The 22,417-nt window shown below is 44.9% G+C and overlaps 1 protein-coding gene across 38 annotated transcripts in view; it reads left to right on the top strand.

Moving 5' to 3' along the window:
- Positions 1-436: 436 nt before the first annotated feature.
- The window catches only part of RBM6 (RNA binding motif protein 6), a 129,176-nt gene continuing 107,195 nt past the window's right edge, over positions 437-22,417 (top strand). For 32 of the 38 annotated variants that reach the window (XM_078350925.1, XM_078350896.1, XM_078350899.1 and 29 more), the window contains exons 1-2: positions 437-510; positions 21,157-21,266. Coding sequence is in view for 9 of the 38 variants with exons in the window: in XM_054245667.2 (XP_054101642.2) it covers positions 21,223-21,266 (44 nt within the window). In the remaining 29 variants the exon portion in view is untranslated. Of the gene's footprint in view, positions 683-21,156; positions 21,267-22,417 lie in introns of all 38 variants that reach the window. The other 6 variants (XM_078350897.1, XM_078350901.1, XM_078350904.1 and 3 more) reach the window with 2 other exon arrangements.

Consider the following 22,417-nt stretch of genomic DNA (forward strand, 5'->3'; position numbering starts at 1 on the left):
GTCCCAAAGAAGCTTCCTTGCCATTTCCCTCACACTAACGGACAATAAGCAGGCCTCGAGCTGGGCAGGCCAGGCCGTACTCGAGCTGCTGGCAGGGAGCAAATCTCAGGAAGCCCAAGCCACCAAAAAACTGTAAGCCTCGATCAACTGTGAGTTAGGAACAAGAGGACCAGGTGCTGCAGATAAGAGACCAAACCAAAATCCCCAGCGGGTCTCGCGAAGCGGCACGGGTAAGCGCACCTTCTTATTGGGTGGCGATGAGCAGCGTGCTCCCATGCCCCTCCCCAGAAGGCAAGCCTCCTGCGCGCGGAGCACCGCGGGAGTAGAGTCGGCGGGACCAGCCCCTGTACTTCATCTCCCGGCGGGCTCAGCGCTGAAGGCTGCGGCGCGGCGCGGCGCCTTTGTGGAAGCAGTGGCCCAGCGCGGAGGAAGTTCCGGTGTCCGCGGCCCTCGGTCGGTGGCGGAGGCTGAGGAGAAGGAGTAGTGGGCCGTGGAGGCTTCGCCGCCTAGGTAAGGGCCCGGGACTGGAGAGAGGGCGTGCCAGAGCCTGCGGGGGTAGAGCCAGCAGACAGGGCCGCTCTAGATGTCGCAGGGCCGCGCGGCCTGAAAGCTATGGCTTCGGTGTCGCGGGGCGGCCGCGGCCTCGCTCGGGAAGAAGAGAGCCAAGCGGCGGTGAGGTGAGGTAGGCGCCGCCTGCGGCAGGAACGCCCCGGAATCGTCGCGGGCCCGGGGCGGGGCCCGGCGTGGCGGTAGAATTACCGGTTCTGCCGCGGAGCGGCCAGCTGAGAGATAGGAGCTGGCGCGTGGTTGCGGCTCTGTGCTCCTAGTCTTCGGAGCTGTGAGCGGGCCCTTTTTTCTTGCAGTTTTCCTGTTTCTAATCCAATTCTGATCACTAGGAAGGGAGCTCTTGTGCCTAGCACGTAGCCTCGTCTTCAGACTGGACAGACACTAGGGAGACTCCGCCGGACCGGAAGGCTGGGCGGTAGAACCTGGAGGCGGGGGAGTGGTCTGGTGGGATCTGCGCCCGTTAGGCACTGTAGGAGAGGGATGTTTTCTGGTATTCACGCTTTAGATTCCTTTGGCGGTGTAAATATGTGTTTTTCTCTTTTCTTTAGAATTGACGTTAGGGCAATGGGTTCAACTTTGGAAATGCATTTTTTTTTTTTTTTAAAGGAAGGGCCCTGTTTTGTAGGGTACATAAACCATGAGGATAATTGTATATTTTGCATATTCCTGGTTTGCTTGTGAAGGTCTGAGTAGCTGGATCTAAGAGATGGCGTTCAGGAGAGGGGATGCAGTTGGTCACCTGGTTCATTTACTGAAACCTGGATTCTGCCCTCGGCTTGCTAGTTTCCTCCTCCTTGTTGAGAAATGCCACCAGTGTGAATGATTTAAATATGTCACCCTTACTAAATTTGTGAGGTCTGTAAGGACAGGCGTCAAGTGGTGCGTGACGGTAGGACTGGCAGGGTGGAAAGTAACAAAATAATATGGTACCATTTTGGTGCAACACAAAACTTTAATTTAAATCTTGTCTCAAACTAGCACCTAACTAGATACTTAACCTACAGGATGGGTTCCAGATCTCTCTGGACAGTTGTAGCACCTCTTATAGATTTCTATTACCAGGCCAAGCCTGGTTGCTCACGCCTGTAATCCCAGTACTTTGGGAGGCCAAGGTGGGAGGATTGCTTGATTCCAGGAGTTAGAGACCGGCGTGGGCACATGGTGAGACCCCTACTCTACAAACAATAAAATAGCCAGGGCCAGGTGCGGTGGCTCACACTTGTAATCCCAGCACTTTGGGAGGCTGAGGCGGGCAGATCACCTGAGGTCGGGAATTCAAGACCAGCCTGACCAACATGGAGAAACCCCATCTCTACTAAAAATACAAGATTAGCCGGGCTTGATGGCACATGACTGTAATCTCAGCTACTCCGGAGGCTGAGGCAGGAGAACTGCATGAACCCGGGCGGCAGAGGTTGCCGTGAGCTGAGATCAGGCCATTGGACTCTAGCCTGGACAACAAGAGTGAAACTCCATCTCAAAAACAAACACCAAATCCAACAAAAACTAACAGCTTTATTGGGTTACAATTTATACACCATACAATTCACCCATTTAAGCTGTATCAGAGGTTTTTGGTGTATTATGCTATTTTTTTTGTTTGTTTGTTTGAGATTGAGTCTCTCTTTTGCCCAGGCTGGAGTGCAGTGGTGCTATCGGCTCACTGTAACCTCCGACTCCCAAGTTAAAGGGATTCTCCTGCCTCAGCCTCTGGAGCAGCTGGGATTATAGGCGCACGCCACCATGCCCGTCTCTTTTTTTTTTCCTTTTTGAGATAAGAGTCTTGCTCCATCGCCCAGGCTGGAGTGCAGTAGCATGATTTCAGCTCACTGCAACCTCGGTCTCCGGGGTTAAAGTGATTCTCCTGACTCAGTCTCCTAAGTAGCTGGGACTACAGGTGTGTACCACCACACCAGGCTAATTTTGTATTTTTGGTAGAAATGGGGTTTCACTGTGTTAGCCAGGATGGTCTTCATTTCCTGACCTCGAGATCCACCCTCCTCTACCACCTAAAGTGCTGGGATTACAGGCGTGAGCCATCGCATCCGGCCATGTTGGCAGGCTGATCTTGAACTACTGACCTCAGGTGATCCACCTGCCTCGGCCTCCCAAAGTCCTGGGATTACAGGTGTAAGCCACCACGCCCGGCCCTATTACAGTATTTTTAAAACAAATTGTGAGCTTCATCTCCCGGCGGACTGAATGCTGAAGGGTGCGTCGCGGTGCGGAGGAAATTCCGGTCTCTGCGGCGCTGGGTCGGTGGCGGAGTATTTTTAAAACAAATTGAGAGCTTGGACAGCATGGCGAAACCCTATCTCTACAAAAAATACAACAAACAGACAAACAAACAACTAGCCAGGCATGGTGGCATGCTCCTGTTAGTCCTAGCTACTCGGGAGGTTGAGATGGGAAAATCACTTGAGCTGAGGAGGTAGAGATTGAAGTGAGGGGAAATCATGCCACTGTACTCCAGTGTGGGCGACAGAACAAGACTCTTTTCTAAAATAAATAAATAAATAAATAAAACAAATTGTAGTAAATATATATTTTTATGTGTGTTGATGTATATTTTAACAAAATTTGTCCTTTAAACCATTTTTAAGTATACAATTTAGTGGTATTAATTACATTCACAATGTAATAAAAGCAACACCACTATTTCTGAAACTTTGTTATCTCAAACAGAAACTCTGTAACCAGACAGGGGTGGTGGCTCATGCCTGTAATCTCAGCACTTTGGGAGTCTGAGGCGGGTGGATCACAAGGTCAGGAGATCTAACACGGTGAAATCCCATCTCTACTAAAAATACAAAAAATTAGCCTGGCGTGGTGGTGTTCGCCTGTAGTCCCAGCTACTTGGGAGTCTGAGGCAGGAGAATTTCTTGAACCTGGAAAGCAGAGGTTGCAGTGAGCCGAGATCGAGCCACTGCACTCCAGCCTGGTGTCAGAGGGAGACTCAGTCTCAAACAAAAACAAAAACCTGTAACCATTAAATTACTCCCATTTCCTCCTCTTCCTAGCCCCTGGTAATCTCTGATCTACTTTGTGTCTGTACGAATGTGCCTGTTGTAGTTACTGCAAATACTAAATGGAATCATCCAACATTTGTCCTTTTTGTGTCTGGTTTATTTCACTTAGTTTAATGGTTTCAAGGTTAATCCTTGTTGTAGCATGTATCAGAACTTCCTTGCTTTTTATGGCTTAATCCATTGTGTGTGTACACCATATTTTGTTTTATTAATTAATTTGTAGTAGACACTTGGCTTGTTTCTACCTTTTGACTATTGTAAATAATGTTTCTGTGAACACTGGTGTACAAATATCTCTTTGAGTTCTTGCTTTGAATTCTTTTGGGTATATACCCAGAAGTGAAATTGCTATATGGTAATTATTATTATTAATTTTCTTTTAGAGACAGAGTCTTGCTCTGTTGCCCAGGCTGGAGTTGAGTGGCACAGTCATGGCTCACTGCAGCCTCAAACCTGTAGGCTCAAGCAGTCGTCCTGTCTCAGCCTCCTTAGTAGCTGGGGCTATAGGTATGGGCTGCCACGACCAGCTAATTTTTTTTTTTGTTTGTTTATTTTTTATTTTTTTGAGACGGAGTTTCGCTCTTGTTACCCAGGCTGGAGTGCAATGGCGCGTTCTCGGCTCACCGCAACCTCCGCCTCCTGGGTTCAAGCAATTCTTCTGCCTCAGCCTCCTGAATAGCTGGGACTACAGGTGCACGTCACCATGCCCAGCTAATTTTTGTATTTTTAGTAGAGACGGGGTTTCACCATGTTGACCAGGATGGTCTCGATCTCTTGACCTTGTGACCCACCCGCCTCAGCCTCCCAAAGTGCTGGGATTATAGGCGTGAGCCACCGCACCCGGCTTAATTTTTATTTTTTATTGTGATGAACTCCTTCCTTGTTGTCTAGGCTGGTCTCGAACTCCTGGGTTAAAGTGATTCTCTTGCCTTGGCCTCCCAGAGGGCTGAGATTACAGGCATGAGCCACCACATCTGGCCCATAATTTTTTAATTTTTTTTTTTTTTTTTTATAGAGACAGGGTCTCCCTATGCTGCCTGTGTTGGTCTCGATCTCCTGGCCTCAAACCATCTTCCCTCCTTGGCCTCTCAAGGTACTGGGATTATAGACATGAGCCACTGCACCTAGCTGATAGTTGGTAATTAAATGTTTAGCTCTTTGAGGAACCACCATACTGTTTTTCTTAGTGGCTGCATCATTTTACATTCCCACCAGTAATACACAGGGGTTCCAATTTTCCCACATCCTCCCCAACAGTTATTTTCTGTTTTTCCTTTTTTGGTAAATTTTTGTGTGTATATGTGGTTTTTTATTTGTTTGTTTTGATAATAGCCATCCTAATGGGTGTGAAGTGGTATCTCATTGTGTTTTCGCTCATTTATATCTTTTTTAACCATTTTTTCTTTTGAGATGGAGTCTCACTCTATTGCCCACATTATAGTAGTGCAATCTCGGCTCACTGCAACCTTTGCCTCTCAGGTTCAAGCATTTCTCAGCCTCAGCCTTTCGAGTAGCTGAGATTACAGGCTACTACTTTTGTATTTTTAGAGACAGGGTTTCACCATCTTGACCAGGCTGGTCTTGGAGTCCTGACCTCGTGATCCACCCACCTTGGCCTCCCAAAGTGCTGGGATTACAGGCCTGAACCACCACACCTGACCTTTTTAACCATTTTTAAATATATCATTCATTGGTATTAAGTACATTCTTGTTTTGCAACCATCATAAAAATCCAGCTTCAGAACTTTTTTCTTTTCTTTTTTTTTTTTTGAGACAGAGTTTCGCTCTTGTTACCCAGGCTGGAGTACAATGGTGCGATCTCGGCTCACTGCAACTTCCGCCTCCTGGGTTCAGGCAATTCTCCTGTCTCAGCCTCCTGAGTAGCTGGGATTTCAGGCACACGCCACCATGCCCAGCTAATTTTTTGTATTTTTAGTAGAGACGGGTTTCACCATGTTGACCAGGGTGGTCTCGATCTCTTGACCTCGTCATCCACCTGCCTCGGCCTCCCAAAGTGCTGGGATTACAGGCTTGAGCCACCGCGCCCGGCCTCTTTTTTTTTTTTTTTTTGGGAGACGAGGTTTCACCATGTTGGTCAGGCTGGTCTCAGACTCCTGACCTTGTGATCCACTTGTCTCGGCCTCCGAAAGTGATGGGCTTACAGGCATGAGCCACTGCGCCCGGCCTAGAACTTTTTCCATCTTTCCAAATTGAATCTCTGAACTCATTGAACAGTAACTCTGCATTCTCTCCTCCCCTACCCTCTGACAACCACCATTGTGCTTTCTGTCTATGAATTTGGCTACTCTAGGTGTCTCATGTAAGTGGAATCATATATTTATTTTTTTGTGTATGGCTTATTTACTTAGCATAATGTCTTCAGGATTTGTACGTCTTGTATGCATCAAAATTTTATTTTTTGAAACGGAGTCTCACTCTGTTGCCCAGGCTGGAGTGCAGTGTTGTGATCTCGGCTCACTGCAACCTCTGTCTCCTAGGTTCAAGCGATTCTCCTGCCTCAGCCTCTCTAATAGCTGGGACTACAGGTGAGTGCCACCACGCCTGGCTAATTTTTTGTGTTTTTAGTAGAGACTGGGTATTACTGTGTTAGCTAGGATGGTCTTGGTCTCCTGACACGGTGATCTGACTGCCTTGGCCTTCCAAAGTGTTGGGATTACAGGTGTGAGCCACCATGCCTGGCCCAGAATTTTATTCCTTTTTAAGGCTGAGTAATATTCCATTATGTATATATATCACATTTTGTTTATCCATTCATATGTTGATGGACATTTGGGTTATTTCCACCTTTTTGCTATTGTGAATAATGATGCTATGAATATTGGTTTACAAATATCTTTTTTTTTTTTTTTTGAGATGAAGTCTTGCTCTGTGGCCAGGCTGGAGTACAGTGGCACGATCTCAGCTCACTGCAACCTCTGCGTCCCGGGTTCAAGGGATTCTCCTGCCTCACACTCCTGAGTAGCTGAGACTACAGGCCACCACACCTGACTAATTTTTGTATTTTTAGTAGAGACGAGGTTTCACTATATTGTCCGGGATGGTCTTGATCTCTTGACCTCGTGATGCGCCCGCCTTGGCCTCCCAGAGTACTGACGCGATCACGGCTTACTGCAACCTCTGCCTTCTGTGTTTAAGCATTCTCCTGCCTTAGCTTCCTGAGTAGCTGGGCTTACAGGTGTGCACCACTATGCCCAGCTATTTTTCGCTTTTTGTATTTTTAGTAGAGAAGGAGTTCTGCCATTAACTGTTGGCCAGGCTGATCTTGAACTTCTGACCTCAGGTAATCCACTTTCCTTGGCCTCCCAAAGTGCTGGGATTATAGGTGTGAGCCACCATGCCCAGCCACAAATACCAAGACATTTTACTTTCATTCCTTTTTTTTTTTGGAGATAGAGTATTGCTGTGTTGCCCAGGCTGGAGTGCCGTGGCATGATTTCAGCTCACTGCAACCTCTGCCTCCTGAGTTCAAGTGATTCTCCTGCCTCACCTCTGGAGAAGCTGGAACTACAGCATGTGCCACTACACCCGGCTAATTTTTTGTATTTTTAGTAGAGACGGGGTTTCACCCTGTTGGCCAGGATGGTCTCGATCTCCTGACCTTGTGATCACCTGCAAAGTGCTGGGATTACAGGTGTAAGCCACCATGCCCGGCAGTTTTTTTTTTGACAGGGTCTTGCTCTGTTGTCCAGGCGAGTGCAGTTGTGCAGTGACAGCTCACTTTATCCCTGATCTTCTTGGGTCAAGCTATCCTCTCACCTCAGCCTCTTGAGTAGCTGAGAATTCAGGTGCACGCCACCACACCTAGCTTATTTTTTAATTTTTTCGTAGCTGTGGGATTTTGCTGTGTTGCCTAAGTTTTATGTGTCATTTTTTTAAGGAACTACCCTACTGTTTTCCACAGTGGTTGCACCATTTTACATTCTACCAACAATGCACAAAGGTTTTGTTATAGACTGAATTGTGTCCTCCTGAAAATTCATATGTTGAAGCCCTAAGCCCCAGTGTGACTGTAGTTGGAAATAGAATCTTTACAGAGATAATTAACAAATTAGAAGATATCATAAGGATGAGGCCTTAATCCAGTAGGACTAGTGTCCTTATAAGAAAAGGACTAGATACCAGGAGTGCGTGTACAGAGAGAAAAGGCTACATGAGAATAGAAGGGATTACAAGTGTGAATCTCCATGCCCAGCCCTGACTGTTTTATTTTTTGTAGAGTTGGGATCTCGCCATGTGCTCATGCTGGTCTCCAACTCCTGAACTCAAGCAATCCTCCCACTTTGGCCTCCCAAAGTGCTGAAATTACAGGCATGAGCCCCTGCGCCTGGCGTATTTTTTTTTTTCTTTCTGTTTTTTAGAAAGAGTCTCACTCTTTTACCAGGTGCCAGGCTGGAGTGCAGTGGTGAGATCTCGGTTCACTGCAGCGTCCGCCTCCCAGGTTCAAGCAGTTCTCCTGCTTCAGCCTCCCAAGTAGCTGGGACCACAGGCACGTGCCACCACACCCAGCTAATTTTTGTATTTTAGTCGAAACAGGGTTTCACGGTGTTGGCCAGGATGGTATCGATCTCTTGACCTCGTGATCTGCCTGCCTCAGCCTCCCAAAGTGCTGGGGGATTACAGGTGTGAGCCACCACGCCTGGCTGGCATTTTATTTTATTATTTTTGAGACAGAGTCTCTGTTGCCTACCACAGAGTGAACTGGCGTGATCTCAGCTCACTGCAACCTCTACCTCCCAGGTTGAGGAGATCCTTGTGCCTCAGCCTTCCTTGTAGCTGGGATTACAGTCATTTGCCACCATGCCTGGCTAATTCTTGTATTTTAGTATAGATGGGGTTTCACCTTGTTGGCCAGGCTGGTCTTGAACTCCTGACCTCAAGTGATCTGTCCACCTTGGCCTTCCAAAGTGCTGGGAGTACAGGTGTGGGCCTTTTTCTCTTTTCTTTCTTTTTTTTTTTTTTAAATAGCTATCCTAATGGATGTGAAGTGGTATCTCATTGTGGTTTTGATTTGCATTTCCCTAAAGATAAGTGATGTCGAGCATCTTTTCATGTGTTTATTGGTTATTTGTATATTCTCCTTGAAGAAGTATCTATTCATGTCTTTGGTCGACCATTTTAAAATTAGGTTTTTGAGCTGGGTGTGGAGGTGCACACCTCTAGTCCCAGCTTCCTGGGAGGTTGAGGTAGGTGGAGCTCTTAAGCCCAAGTGTTTGAGGGTGCATTGAGCTGTGATTGCACAACTGCACTCCACCCTGGGTGACAGTCTCTAAAAATAAAATGAAATTAGGTTTTTGTCTTTGTTGTTGAGTTTTAGGGGTCCTTTATGTACTCTAGAAATTCCTTGTCAGATAATGTGATTTACAAATATTTTTTCTCTCTGTGGGTTACCTTTTTTTTTCTTTTTCTCTTTCTTTTTTTTTCCTGTGGGTTATCTTTATACTCTGTTGATAGTGTCTTTTGATGCACAGAGGTTTTCGTTTTGATGAAGTCCAATTTATCTTTTTTTTTAAATCTGTGCCTCATTTGCAAATTATTGCCAGTTGAAACTTTTCCCCTAAGAGTTTTATAGTTTTAGCTCTTAGGTTTGGGTCTTTGATCCATTTTGGGTTTTTTAAATATATCATGTTGGGTATGAGTCCCACTTTATTGTTTTGCATGTGGTTATTCAGTTTTCCCAGTACCATTTTCCATCTGCGAAAAAAATTGTACTTTACCCATTGAATGTTTTTGACAGTTGACTGCAGTTCAAGACCAGCCGGGCCAACATGATGAAACCCCGTATTAAAAGTACAAAAATTAGCTGGACATAGTCATGCCTGCCTGTAATCCAAGCTACTAGGGAGGCTGAGGCAAGACAATCACTTGAACCCAGGAGGCGGAGGCTTCAGTGAGCCGAAATTGCGCCATTGCACTCCAGCCTGGGTGACAGGGCAAGATGCGAGAATCCATCTCAAAAGAAAAAATTGACCACATATGTGAGGAGTTATTTCTCATTTCTCCATTCAGTTGATTGGTCTTTGTGTCTCTATCTTTATGCCATCACTGTAGTGTTGTGATTGCTATAGCTAAATGGTACACTTAAAGATGGTTAAAATAGGCTGGGCATGGTGGCTTATGCTTATATTATAGTCTTAGCACTTTGGGAGGTTGAGGTGAGCAGATTGCCTGTGCTCAGGAGTTCAAGACCAGCCTAGGCAACATGGTGAAACCCTTACTCTACCAAAATACAATATTAGCTGGGTGTGGTGGTGTGTGCCTGTAATTCTAGCTATTTGGGAGGCTGAGGCACAAGAATTGCTTGAACCTGGGAGACAGAGGTTGCAGTGAGCCTTGATTGCGCCACTGCACTCTAGCCTGGGCAACAGAGTGAGACTCTTTACATACCCAAATGTTTCACCATAATTATAAAATAATTTTTATTTTCATTTTTAAATTCTTCATTCTTTTGTTAATGCTCTCAGCTGAATTAAAAAAAAAAAGAATAGGTCTTGCTGGGCCAGGCGCAATGGGTCACACTTGTAATCTTGGATCGCCTGAGGCGGGCAGATTGCCTGAGGTTGGGAGTTTGAGACCAGCCTGACCAACATGGTGAAACCCCATCTCTACTAAAAATACAGAAGTAGCCAGGCGTGGTGCTGCATGCCTGCAATCCCAGCTACTCAGGAGGCTGAGGCAGGAGGCAGGAGAATCACTTAAACCAGGAGGCGGAGGTTGCAGAGAGCCAAGATGGCACCACTGCACTCTAGCCCGGGCAACAGGAAACTGTCTCAAAAAAAAAAAAGGTCTTGGCCAGGTGCGGTGGCTCATGCCTATAATCCCAGCACTTTGGGAGGCCAAGGCGGGTGGATCACTAGGTCAAGAGATCGAGACCATCCTGGTCAACATGGTGAAACCCTGTCTCTACTAAAAATACAAAAAAATTAGCTGGGCATGGTGGCATGCACCTGTAGTCCCAGCTACTTGGGAGGCTAAGGCAGGAGAATTGCTTGAACTCAGGAGGCGGAGGTTGCAGTGAGCCGAGATCATGCCATTGCACTCCAGACTGGGTAACGAGCGAAACTCCATCTCAAAAAAAAAGGGGTCTTGTTGATTCTTCTTTCTGCTTTCCCCTGTTCACCCCCTCTCACTTTATCAAAGAAAGCACTTCTTCATTTGAAACCTAACTGAAGTAAATTGTCCCAGAGATGAAAACCATTGAGGACACCAATGTTTTATATTTGGGTGGGTTCTCTGTCTGCCTGTCTGTCTGTCTCTTTCTCTTTCTCTTTTTCTTTCTTTCTTTCTTTCTTTTTTAAAAGATGGGGTTTCACCATGGTGGCTAGGCTGGTCTTGAACTCCTGATCTCAGGTGATCCACCCACCTCAGCCTCCCAGAGTGCTAGGATTACAGCCATGAGCCACTGCCTCTGGCCTCTTTTTTTTTTTTTTTAAACTTTAAACTTTAATCTCATGACCGTTTATGTTTCCATTTTTAAAAAGTATTATTGGGAGGCTGAGGCAGGCGAATGACAAGGTCAGGAGTTCGAGACCAGCTTGGCCAATATGGTGAAACCCCATCTCTACTAAAAATTCAAAAATTAGCCGGGTGTGGGGGCAGGCACCTGTAGTTTCAGCTACTTGGGAATCTGAGGCAGGAGAATCGCTTGAACCTGGGAGCGGGAAGTTGCAGTGAGGCAAAATCAAGCCACCGCACTGCCACCTGGGTGACAGAGCGAGACTCCGTCTTAAAAAAAGAAAAAAGTATTATAAATAAAGGTGTGCATTTTTTTATACAAGTCTTTTGTTTTTATTAATTTTGGATAAATCCCAAGAAGTAGAGTTGCTTAATGTATGATTGGACACAGAAAATAAAAGAGAAAGAAAACAGAAAATGAAGTGGAGTTGCTGATCATAGGTTAGTACTTATTAGACCAGTTTCCCTAATGGATGTACTGTTTTGTATTCTCGTCAGCAATGTATGAGAAGAGGTTTTTTTTTTAATTAAAAAAAAAAAAAAAGGCAGGGTCTCACTTTATTACCTAGGCTGGAATGCAGTGGCATGATTGTAACTCACTGCAGGCTTGACCTCCTGGGCTCAAGTGATCCTCCCACTTCAGTCTCTCCTGAGTATCTGAGACTATAGACATGTGCTACCATGCCTGGATAATTTTTATTTTTTTTTGAGACAGAGTCTCACTCTGTCCCCCAGGCTGGAGTGCAATGGCACAATCTCTGTTCACTGCAACTTCTGCCTCTGAGGTTCAAGTGATTCTCCTGCCTTAACCTCCCAAGTAGCTGAGATTATAGGCATGTGCCACCATACGTGGCTAAGTTTTGTATTTTTTTTTTTTCTTTGAGACAGAGTCTTACTCTGTCCCCAGGATGGAGTTCAGTGGTGAGATCTTGGCTCACTGCAACCTCTGACTCCCTGGTTCAAGTGATTCTCCTGCCTCAGCCTTCTGAGTAGCTGGGATTACAGGCACACACCACCACGCCTGGCTAATTTTTGTATTTTTAGTAGAGATGGGGTTTTACTATGTTGGTCAGGCTGGTCTCGAACTTCTGATCTTATGATCTGCCTGCCTCAGCCTCCCAAAGTGCTGGGATTACAGGAGTGAGCCACTGCACCTGGCCTAATTTTTGTATTCTTAAAAGAGATGGGGGTTTCATCATGTTGGCCAGGATGATTTTGAACTTGACCTCATGATCTGCCTGCCTCCATCTCCCAAAGTGTTGGGATTAAAGGCTCGAGCCACTGCACCCAGCCAACTTTTTTATTTTTAGTAGAGACAGAGTTTTGCCGTGTTGGCCAGGCTGGTCTCAAACTCTTGACCTCAGGTGATTTTCCCACCTCGGCCTCCCAAAGTGCTGGGATTATAGGCATGAGCCATGGCGTCTGGCCCAATTTTTGTATTTTTTTGTAGAGACATGTTTTTACCGTGTTTCATAGGCTGGCCTTGAATCCCTGATCTCAAGCAATCTGCCTGCCTCAGTCCTTCCAAAGTACTGGGATTACAGGCAAGTGTTCTCATTGCTGGAAATCCTTCTGTATATTTGATTTGGTATGTTTTTAATTTTAGCCATTCTAGTGAGTGTGTACTAGTATCTTATGTTTGTGTTTTCCTTATCATAGTGAACATTATGACTGATTATAGTGATATGTATTATAAATATTTACTCAATTCGGATTTTTTTTTGAAACAGGGTCTTGCCATGTTGCTCAGGCTAGACCCCAGACTCCTAGGCTTAAGTGAACCTCCCACCTCAGTCTCTTGAGTAGTTGGGACTATAGGTGTGTACCACCATGCCTGGCTTATTTATTTATTTATTTAAAATTAATTAATTAATTTGAGACTGAGTGTCTCTCTGTTGCCCAGGCTGGAGTGCAGTGGCACGATCTCAGCTCACTGCAACCTCTGCTTCCTGGGTCCAAGCGATTTTCCTGTTTCAGCCTCCTGAGTAGCTGGGACTACAGGTGCCCACCACTACACCTGGCTAATTTTTGTATTTTTAGTAGAAACAAGGTTTCACCATATTGGCCAGTCCGGTCTAGAACTCCTGACCTTGTGATCCGCTCTCCTTGGCCTCCTAAAGTGTTGGGATTACAGGCAAGAGCCACTGTGCCCAACCATCTTTTTTTTTCATAATAACAGGGTCTCACTCTGTTGCGCAGGCTGGAGTGGAGTGGTCCAGTCATGGCTCACTGCAGGCTGAAACTCCCATGCTCAAGTCATCCTCCCACTTTAGCCTTCTGAGTAACTGGAACCATAGAGGTGTACCATCACACCTTGCTGCTAATTTTTTTTTTTTTTTTTTTCCTGAGACAGTCTCACTCTGTCACCCAGGCTAGAGTGCAGTGACACAATCTTAGCTCACTGTAGCCTCTGCCTTCTGGGTTCAAGTGATCCTCCTGGCACAGTCTCCTGAGTAGCTGGGATTACAGGCATGCACCACTATAATTAGCTTGGCTTACTTTTGTATTTTTAGTAGAGATGGGGTTTTACCATGTTGGTGCACCTGGTCTTAAACTCCTGACCTCATATTATCCAGCCGCCTCAGCCTCCCAAAGTGCTGGGGTTACTGGGGTTACAGGCATGAGCCACTATGCCCAGCTGGATATGGCTAATTAAAAAAATTTTTTTGTAGGCTAGGCAGGGTGCTCATACTTGCAATCCCAGTACTCTGAGAGGCTGAGGCAGGCTGATTGCCCGAATCGGGAGTTTGAGACCAGTCTGGGCAACATGACAAAAGCCTACCAGAAATACACAAAAAACTTAGTGGGACGTGGTAGTGCACTCTTGTGGTCCCAGCTATTCAGGAGGCTGAGGTGAGAGGATTGCTTGAGCCCGGGAGGTGGTGGTTATAGTGAGCTGTGAGCCGAGAATGCACCACCACACTCCAGCTTGGGTGACAGAGTGAGATACGGTCTCAGAAAAAAAAATTTTTTTTTTTTTTGTAGAGACAAGTTCTCACTATTTTGCTCAGGATGGTATCAACTTCTGGGCTCAAGTGATCCTCCTGCCTCAGCCTCCCAAAGTGTTGGGATTACAGATGTGAGCCACTGTGTCTGGCCTGTTTATAGACTCTTAATTCTGTTTCCTGGGTCTGTATGTCAATCTTATGTCAGTGCCACCCTGTCTTTTTTTTGTTTTGAGACAGAGTCTTGTACTGTCACCCAGGCTGTGGTGCCAGGGGCACGATCTTGGCTCACTTTAATCTCTGCCTCCTGGGTTCAAGCAGTTCTCCTGCCTCAGCCTCCCCAGTAGCTGGGACTACAGGTGTGTGCCCAGCTAATTTTTTTGTGTGGTTTTTTTTTTTTTTTTTCCAGTAGAGACGGGGTTTTACCATGTTGGCCAGAATGGTCTCCATCTCCTGACCTCATGATCCCTTTGCCTCGGCCTCCCAAAGTCTTGGGATTACAGGCGTGAGCCACTGCGCCTGGCCTACACTGTCTTTCTTTTTTTTTTTTTTTTTGAGACGGAGTCTCACTCTGTCACCCAGGCTGGAGTGCCAGGGGCATGATCTTGGCTCACTGCAACTTCCGCCTCCTCGGTTCAATCCATTCTCCTGCCTCAGCCTCTTTAGTAGCTGGAATTACAGGCGTGCGCCACCATGCCCTGCTAATTTTTTATTTTAGTAGAGACGGGGTTTCACTGTGTTGGTCAGGCTGGTCTCGAACTACTGACCTAGTGATCTGCTCGCCTTGGCCTCCCAAAGTACTGGGATTACAGGGTGAGCTACCATACCTGGTCCATACTGTCATGATTACTGTAGCTTTGTGGTGGGTTTTAGAATTGAGAAGTGTCAATCCACTAACTTTGTTATGTATATATATATTTTTTTTCTATTTTGTGCAGATATTGCCAGGTTATAAAATTTTGCACACGTTTTTAAAACTTAATGCATGATAGCTTATTCTGTATCAATTACCATAGCTACTTGATTTTTTTTTTTTTTTTTAGAGTTACATAGTATTTTTTTTTTTTTTTGAGACTGTGTCTTGCTCTTACTTAGGCTGGAGTGCAGTGGTGTGATTGGCTTAAGCAACCTTTGCCTCCTGGGATCAACCTCCAGAGTATTTGGAACTACAGATACCTGCTGCCACACCCAGCTAATTTTTGTATTTTTTGTAGAGACAGGGTCTCACCATGTGTTGCCCAGGCTGGTCTTGAATTTCAAGTCTCAAGCGATCTGCTTGCCTTGGCCTCCCAAAGTGCTGGGATTACATGCTTGAGCTGCTGCGCCAGGCCTGAGTTGCGTAGTGTTCTAATAGTATTAATATACTCTATTGATGTGCATTTAGGCTTTATAATCTTTTTTTTTTTTTGAGACCAAGTTTTGCTCTTGTTGCCTAAGCTGGAGTACAGTGCCATGATCTTGGCTCACTGCAACCTCTGCCTCCCAGGTTCAAGTGATTGTCCTGTCTCAGCCTCCCGAGTAGCTGGGTTACAGGCCTGAGCCAGCAGGCCTAGCTGATTTTTTTTTTTTTTTGTATTTTTAGTAGAGATGGCATTTCACCAAGTTGTCCAGGTTTGTCTTGAATGCCTGACCTCAGGTAATTCACCCACCTCGGCCTCCCAAAGTGCTGGGATTATAGGTGTGAGCTACCGTGCCCAGCCTATGATCTTTTGCTATTATAAACCATGCTCTATTGTGTACCTTTGTAAACTTGTCACCTTACTCTATAAATGTCTAGAGAATGATTTCCTAGAAATGGAACTGGAAAGTCAGAGATTATGCACATTTAAAATTTATTGATTAAATTTCCAGTTTTTCTTATGTTACTGATTTCTGACTGTTTTCATTGGAGAGCATACTTTTTTTTTTTTTTTTTTTTTGTGAGACAAGGTCTCACTCTGTCACCCACGCTGGAGTGCAGTAGCATGATCATAGCTCATTGTAGACTTGACCTCCTGGGCTCAAATAATCCTCCCACCTCAGCCTCCTGAGTAGCTGGGAATACAGGCACACACAATCATGTCCAGCCAATTTTATTTTTATTTTTATTTTTTTGAGATGGAGTCTTACTCTGTCACCCAGGCTGAGGTACAGTGGCACAATCTTGACTCACTGCAGCCTCCACCTCCTGGTTCAAGCGACTCTCCTCCCTCAGCCTCTCAGGTAGCTGGGATTACAAGGGCATACCACCACATTTTTGCTTTTATTTGAGGAGATGGTATCTGGCTATATTGCCCAGGTGGGTCTTGGACTCCTGGCCTCAAGCAGTCCTTCCACCTCAGCCTCTCAAAAATGTTGGGATTACAGGTATGAGCCACTGTGCCTGGCCAAGAATGTTTCATGTGCATTTGAGAAGAATGTAAATCTGCCATTGTTGGATGGAGTGTTCTGTATATGTCTGTCAGGTCTAGTTGGTTTATTGTGTTATTCAAGTTCCCTTCTTATGTTCTGTCTGATCAGTCTCCTTGTTGAAAGTGGGGTTTGACATTTTCAGCTGTTACTGCAGAACTATGTCTTCCTTCAAATCTTTTAATTGTTGCTTTCTACATTTTAAGGTCGTATTAGGTGCATAGTTGTTATATTGTCTTGCTGTATTAGGCTTTTAAATTAATATATAGACCAGACACACAGTGGCTCATGTCTATAATGAGCCAGTGCTTTGAGAGGCTGAGGTGGGAGGATCACTTGAGCCCAGGAGTATGAGGCCAGTCTGGTCAACATAGTGAAATCCTCTGTCTACAAAATAAAAACAAAAAAACCACAAGCATATATATATATTTCTTTGTCTCTTGTAACCTTTTTATATTTAAAGTCTGTTTTGTGTGATATTAATAGAGTCACCCCAACTGTTTTGATTGTTATATGCATGAAATGTCTTTTTGCATCCTTTCACTTTCAAACCTATTTGTGTCTTTGGCTCTAAAGTGAATTTCCTGAAGATAGCATACAGTTGGATCATGTTGGTGTTCTTTTTTTTTATTTGAGATGGAGTCTTATTCTGTCACTCAGGCTGGACTGCAATGGTACAATCTCAGCTCTACTGCAACCTTCGCCTCTCAAGTTCAAGCAGTTCTCCTGCCTCAGCCTCCCAAGTAGCTGGGATTACAGGCATGGCCTACCACACCTGGCTAATTTTGTATTTTTTAGTAGAGACGGGGTTTCTTCATGTTGGTCAGGCTGGTCTTAAACTCCTAGCCTCAGGTAATCTGCCTGCCTTGGCCTCCTAAAGTGATGGGATTACAAGCATGGGCTAATGTGCCTGGCCCAATTTTTTTTTTTAAGCGACAGGGTCTTGCTGTGCTTGTGTGTGTTACCTAGGTTGGAGTACAGTGGTGAGATCATAGCTCACTGCAGCCTTGGACTCCTGGGCTCAAGCAATCCTCCTGTTTTATTGTTCCCAAGTACCTGGAACTACAGGCGTGTGCCACCTGGCTTTTTATTTTTTTAAATTTTTCATAGAGATGGTGTCTTGCTATGTTGCCTAGGCTGGTCTCAAACTCCTGGCCTCAAGCACCTGGCTTTCCAAAGTGCTGGGATTACAGATTTTAGCCACTGGCCTGTAGTAAAGACAGGGTCTCACTATGTGGCTCATGGTGGTTTCAAGCTCCTAAGCTTAAGTAATCCTCCTGCCTCGGCCTCCCAAATTGTTAGGATTACAAGCCTGAGCCACTGTGCCTAGCCCCTTCTCATTTTCTTTCTTTTTTTTTCTTTTTAGTGCATAAGGAGGCAACCTCATTTTCTTACATGTGTATTCTAAAGATGTATTCTTTGCAGTTACCATGGGAGTTAACATCTCACAGTTATAATCTAATTTGAATTTATAATAACTTAAGTTCCATAGTATACAAATCTCTGCTCCGGTGCAGCTCCTTTCTCTTCCCTTTTCTGTTATGTCATAGATTACATCTTTGTAAATTGTATCTTGTTAGCCTAGATTAATAATTTTTTATGCATTTGTTTTTAGATCACATTGAAAATGAAAAGCAAAGTTACAAAGCAAAATTACAATAATGCTAGTTTTTACAGTTGCTCCTGTATTTGCCTTTACCAGAGATTGATTGATTGATTTCTTTCCTTTCTTTCTTTCCTTTTTTTTGGGGGTGGGGGTGGGGGAGAAGGAGTCTCTGTTGCCAGGCTGGAGTACAGTGGCGTGATAATCAGCTCACTGCAGCCTCTGCCTCCTGGGTTCAAGTGATGCTCCTGCCTCAGGCTTCCAAGTAGGTGGGACTGTAATTTGTAGTGTATAGTGGTATAAGAGCCTCTATCAGCTTTTGTTTATCTGAGAATGTCTTTATTTTTTTCCTTAATTTTTGAAGGACAGTTTTCTCAGATACAGAATTCTTGGTTGTCAGTTTATGTTTAGGCCTTTTTTTGTTGTTGTTTTTTTGAGATGAAGTCTCACTCTGTTGTCCAGTCTGGAGTGCAGTGGCATGATCTTGGCTCACCCCAACCTTCACCTCCTGGGTTCAAGTGATCCTCCTGCCTCAGCCTCCTAAGTAGCTGGGCCTATAGGTGCCTGCCACCATGCCCAGCTAATTTTTTGTATTTTTAATATGGCCAGGCTGGTCTTGAGCTCCTGACCTCAAGTGATCCACCCACCTTGGACTACCAAAGTGCAGGGATTACAGATGTGAGCCACTGTGCCCAGCCTAGGTCTTGTATGATCATACATTTTGCCTTGGCATTTATGGCTTTCTAAATTTCTCCATACACATGTTGCTTTGGAATGTCCTAATTTGCCAAAGAGTTTTCACCTCAACTTCTCTGCCTTTTTTTTTTTTTTTTTTTTTTTTAAGAGACAGGGTTTCACCATTTAGGTCATGCTGGTCTCGAATTCCTGACTGCACGTGATCCACCTGCCTTGGCCTCCCAAAGTGCTGGGATTACAGGTGTGAGCCACTGGTCTGGTTCTTGGGTGTCTATCTGTAATCTCTTGCCCCATGTGTCTGTTAGTCTGTAGTCTGCTTCACAGCTTTCATTAGCAATACTTGCTGCTTTTTCTGCCTAAGTTTTGTGTTAGGTTGCAACAGAAACAAGCACCTTATGCCTGTCCTTCAAATACCCCTAGACAGGGTAGAACAGATATCTATGATAATTTGCAAGTAAGGTCTGCTTTGCTCTTTGAGGGAGGGAGCTGGGAATTGGGCTCGTACTGCTTTAAGACCAAAACCACTGCCATGCTGGAGAAGGGGTGGGGCAAGGGTGAGTAAAAACACCACAGAACTTTGCTAGGGTTTTGAAGATTGCTTTTTCTTGATTGGATATTTGCTTGTAGACCTTGGCTGTTTTCTAAAACTCTGACAAAGTTGTTTCACACATTTGTTGCTTGTTTTCTGATGTTTCTGTGAAGGAGTGAGAACTTGAAACTTCTGGTCTGCCATTTTGATGACCTATGGGCTGTCTTTTTACTCTCTTGATAGTGTCCTTAAATTTTGATGAAGTTCACTTTACTTTTTCTTTTAAAGTTCCTTGTGCTTTAGGGGTCATATTTAAGAAATCATTGCCAAATCCAAGGTCATGAAGATTTCCCTCTTTTTCAGTAGCTAGAACAAAGGTCCAGGAGATAAAACTTTTCCTCTTGACTTGAGTTATATGTCTGTCTTCAAAGCAATGGCTGTAGTGAGAGTAATAGATTATTCTGATTGGTCATGCTGGATGGTGTTGGAATAGGTCCGAGACAGTGGGGTTAATACTACAATGCTGTTTCCAAAACGAAAGGGCTAGTGAGCACTAGAAAAATAAGTAAATACTTATTTCATTTAGTAAATATGAAGCATTCATAGCACATTAAAAAGTTTATGGTGGCTGGGCGCGGTGGCTCACACCTGTAATCCCAGCACTTTGGGAGGCTGGGGTGGGTGGATCACGAGGTCAAGAGATCGAGACCATCCCAGTCAACTTGGTGAAACCCCATCTCTAATAAAAATACAAAATATTAGCCTGGCATGGTGGCGCATGCCTGTAATCCCAGCTACTTGGGAGGCTGAGGCAGGAAAATTGCCTGAACCCAGGAGGTGGAGGTTGCAGTGAGCCGAGATCGTGCCATTGCACTCCAGCCTGGGTAACAAGAGCGAAACTCTGTCTCAAAAAAACAAACAAAAAAAAAAGTTTATAGTGCCCAGAGTACACTTTTTTCTTTCTTTCTTTTTTTTTTTTAAGACATTCTCACTCTTTCCTGAGCTGGAATGCAGTGGTGCAGTCTTGGCTTACTGCAGCCTCAACCTCCCGAGCTCAAGTGATCCACCTTAGCCTTCCGATAAAGAGATGGGACTACAGGCATATGTCACCGTGTCTGGCTAAGTTTTGTATTTTTCCTTTTTTTGAGATGGATTCTTGCTCTGTTGCCCAGGCTGGTGTGCAGTGGCATGATTTTTGGCTCACTGCAGCCTCTGCCACCTGGGTTCAAGCAATTCTCCTGCCTCAGCCGCCTGAGCTGGGATTACAGGCACCTGGCACCATGCCTAGCTAATTTTTGTAATTTTAGTAGAGATGAGGTTTCGCCATGTTGCCCAGGCTGGTCTCAAACTCCTTGGCTCAAGTGATGTGCCTGCCTTGGCCTCCCAAAGTGTTGAGGTTACGGGTGTGAGCCATTGCACCCCATCCCACAGTACACATTTTAATTAAAAATATATTTTTCTTATTATAAATATAATATGTAAATGTTTAAAAGTGAGCTCCAAAATTATTGCTGCTGATGTGGTGGTCCCTGATAAACTTAAGAAGTGGGAAACGGGCTGGGTGCGGTGGCTCAAGCCTGTAATCCCAGCACTTTGGGAGGCCAAGGCGGGTGGATCACGAGGTCAAGAAATCGAGACCATCCTGGTCAACACGTGAAACCCCGTCTCCACTAAAAATACAAAAAATTAGCTGGGCATGGTGGCGCATGCCTGTAATCCCAGCTACTCAGGAGGCTGAGGTAGGAGAATTGCCTGAACCCAGGAGGCGGAGGTTGCGGTGAGCCGAGATTGCGCCATTGCACTCCAGCCTGGGTAACAAGAGCGAAACTCCGTCTCAAAAAAAAAAAAAAAAAAAAGAAGTGGGAAACTAATCTAACTTTTAGTTCATGTTCTAAAGTACTAATTTTTGTGGTTTATTTTATACAGGTACTGCTATTACCAGAATTTGGTAGAAAAAGGATCTACTTGTTGGCGGCCTCTTGATAAAAAGAGATGTGGGGGGATTCTCGACCTGCTAACAGAACTGGACCTTTTCGGTAAGCTCTGAAATTTGAATATTGAAATTGCCAGTGTTTTAATTATAAATATGTAACATTTTGGCCTGCTATACAGGAAGATAATTTATCTGTTGAGAAATCGTTCCTGATTTTTTTAAAAATAGAAACCCAATTTGGAAAATAATTTCAAAAATGATTGTGAGACTGAATGCACAGCATGCCAAATGTCTTGTCATATAACCTTTTTTTTTTTGAGATGGAGTCTTGCTCTGTCGCCCAGGCTGGAAGGTAGTGGTGTGATCTCGGCTCACTGCACCCTCTGCCTCCTGGGTTCAAGCCGTTCTCTGCCTCAGCCTCCCAAGTAGCTAGAATTAGAGGTGCCCACCGCCATGCCTGGCTAATTTTTGTAATTTTAGTAGAGACTGAGTTTCACCATCTTGGCCAGGCTTTTCTTCAACTCCTGACCTCGTGATCTACCTACCATGGCTTCCCAACATTTTAAATTTATTTATTCATTTTTTGAGACAGAGTCTTGCTCTGTCTTCCAGGCTGGAGTGCAGTGGCACAGTCTTGACTCACTGCAACCTCCATCTCTTGGATTCAAACGATTCTCCTGCCTCAGCCTCCCAAGTAGCTGGTAGTACAGGTGTGTGCCACCATGCCCAGCTGATTTCATTTTTTTTAAATATTAAGAAATCCCCAAATATTTATTTTTGTTTCTCTTCTTTTTCTTTTTTTGAGACAGAGTCTTGGTCTGTCGCCAGGCTGGAGTGCAGTGGTGCAATCTTGGCTCACTGCAACCTTCTCCCCCTGGGTTGAAGCGATTCTTCTGCTTCAGCCTCCTGAGTAGCTGGGACCACAGGGGTACGCCACCACGCCCAGCTAATTTTTGTATTTTTAGTAGAGACAGGGTTTCACCGTGTTGGCCAGGATGGTCTCGATCTCTTGACCTCGTGATCCGCCCACCTCGGCCTCCGAAAGTGCTGGTATTACAGGCGTGAGCCACCGCGCCCAGCCTTATTTTTGTTTCTTAGCAAAGGAATACATATTTGGCTAGTAAGGAAAGCTAGTGAAACGTCCATAAATGTTTATAAAAGTTGCATTGAGTGCACTATTTGTCTAAAATTCAGAGCTATGCCTTGCCTGTGGCATGTTGATGCAGTTTGCCAAACCACCTCTAGGGTTTATTG

The sequence above is a fragment of the Callithrix jacchus genome, chromosome 15 (assembly GCF_049354715.1).
Source record: "Callithrix jacchus isolate 240 chromosome 15, calJac240_pri, whole genome shotgun sequence".
In the NCBI taxonomy this organism is placed as follows: Eukaryota; Metazoa; Chordata; class Mammalia; order Primates; family Cebidae; genus Callithrix; species Callithrix jacchus.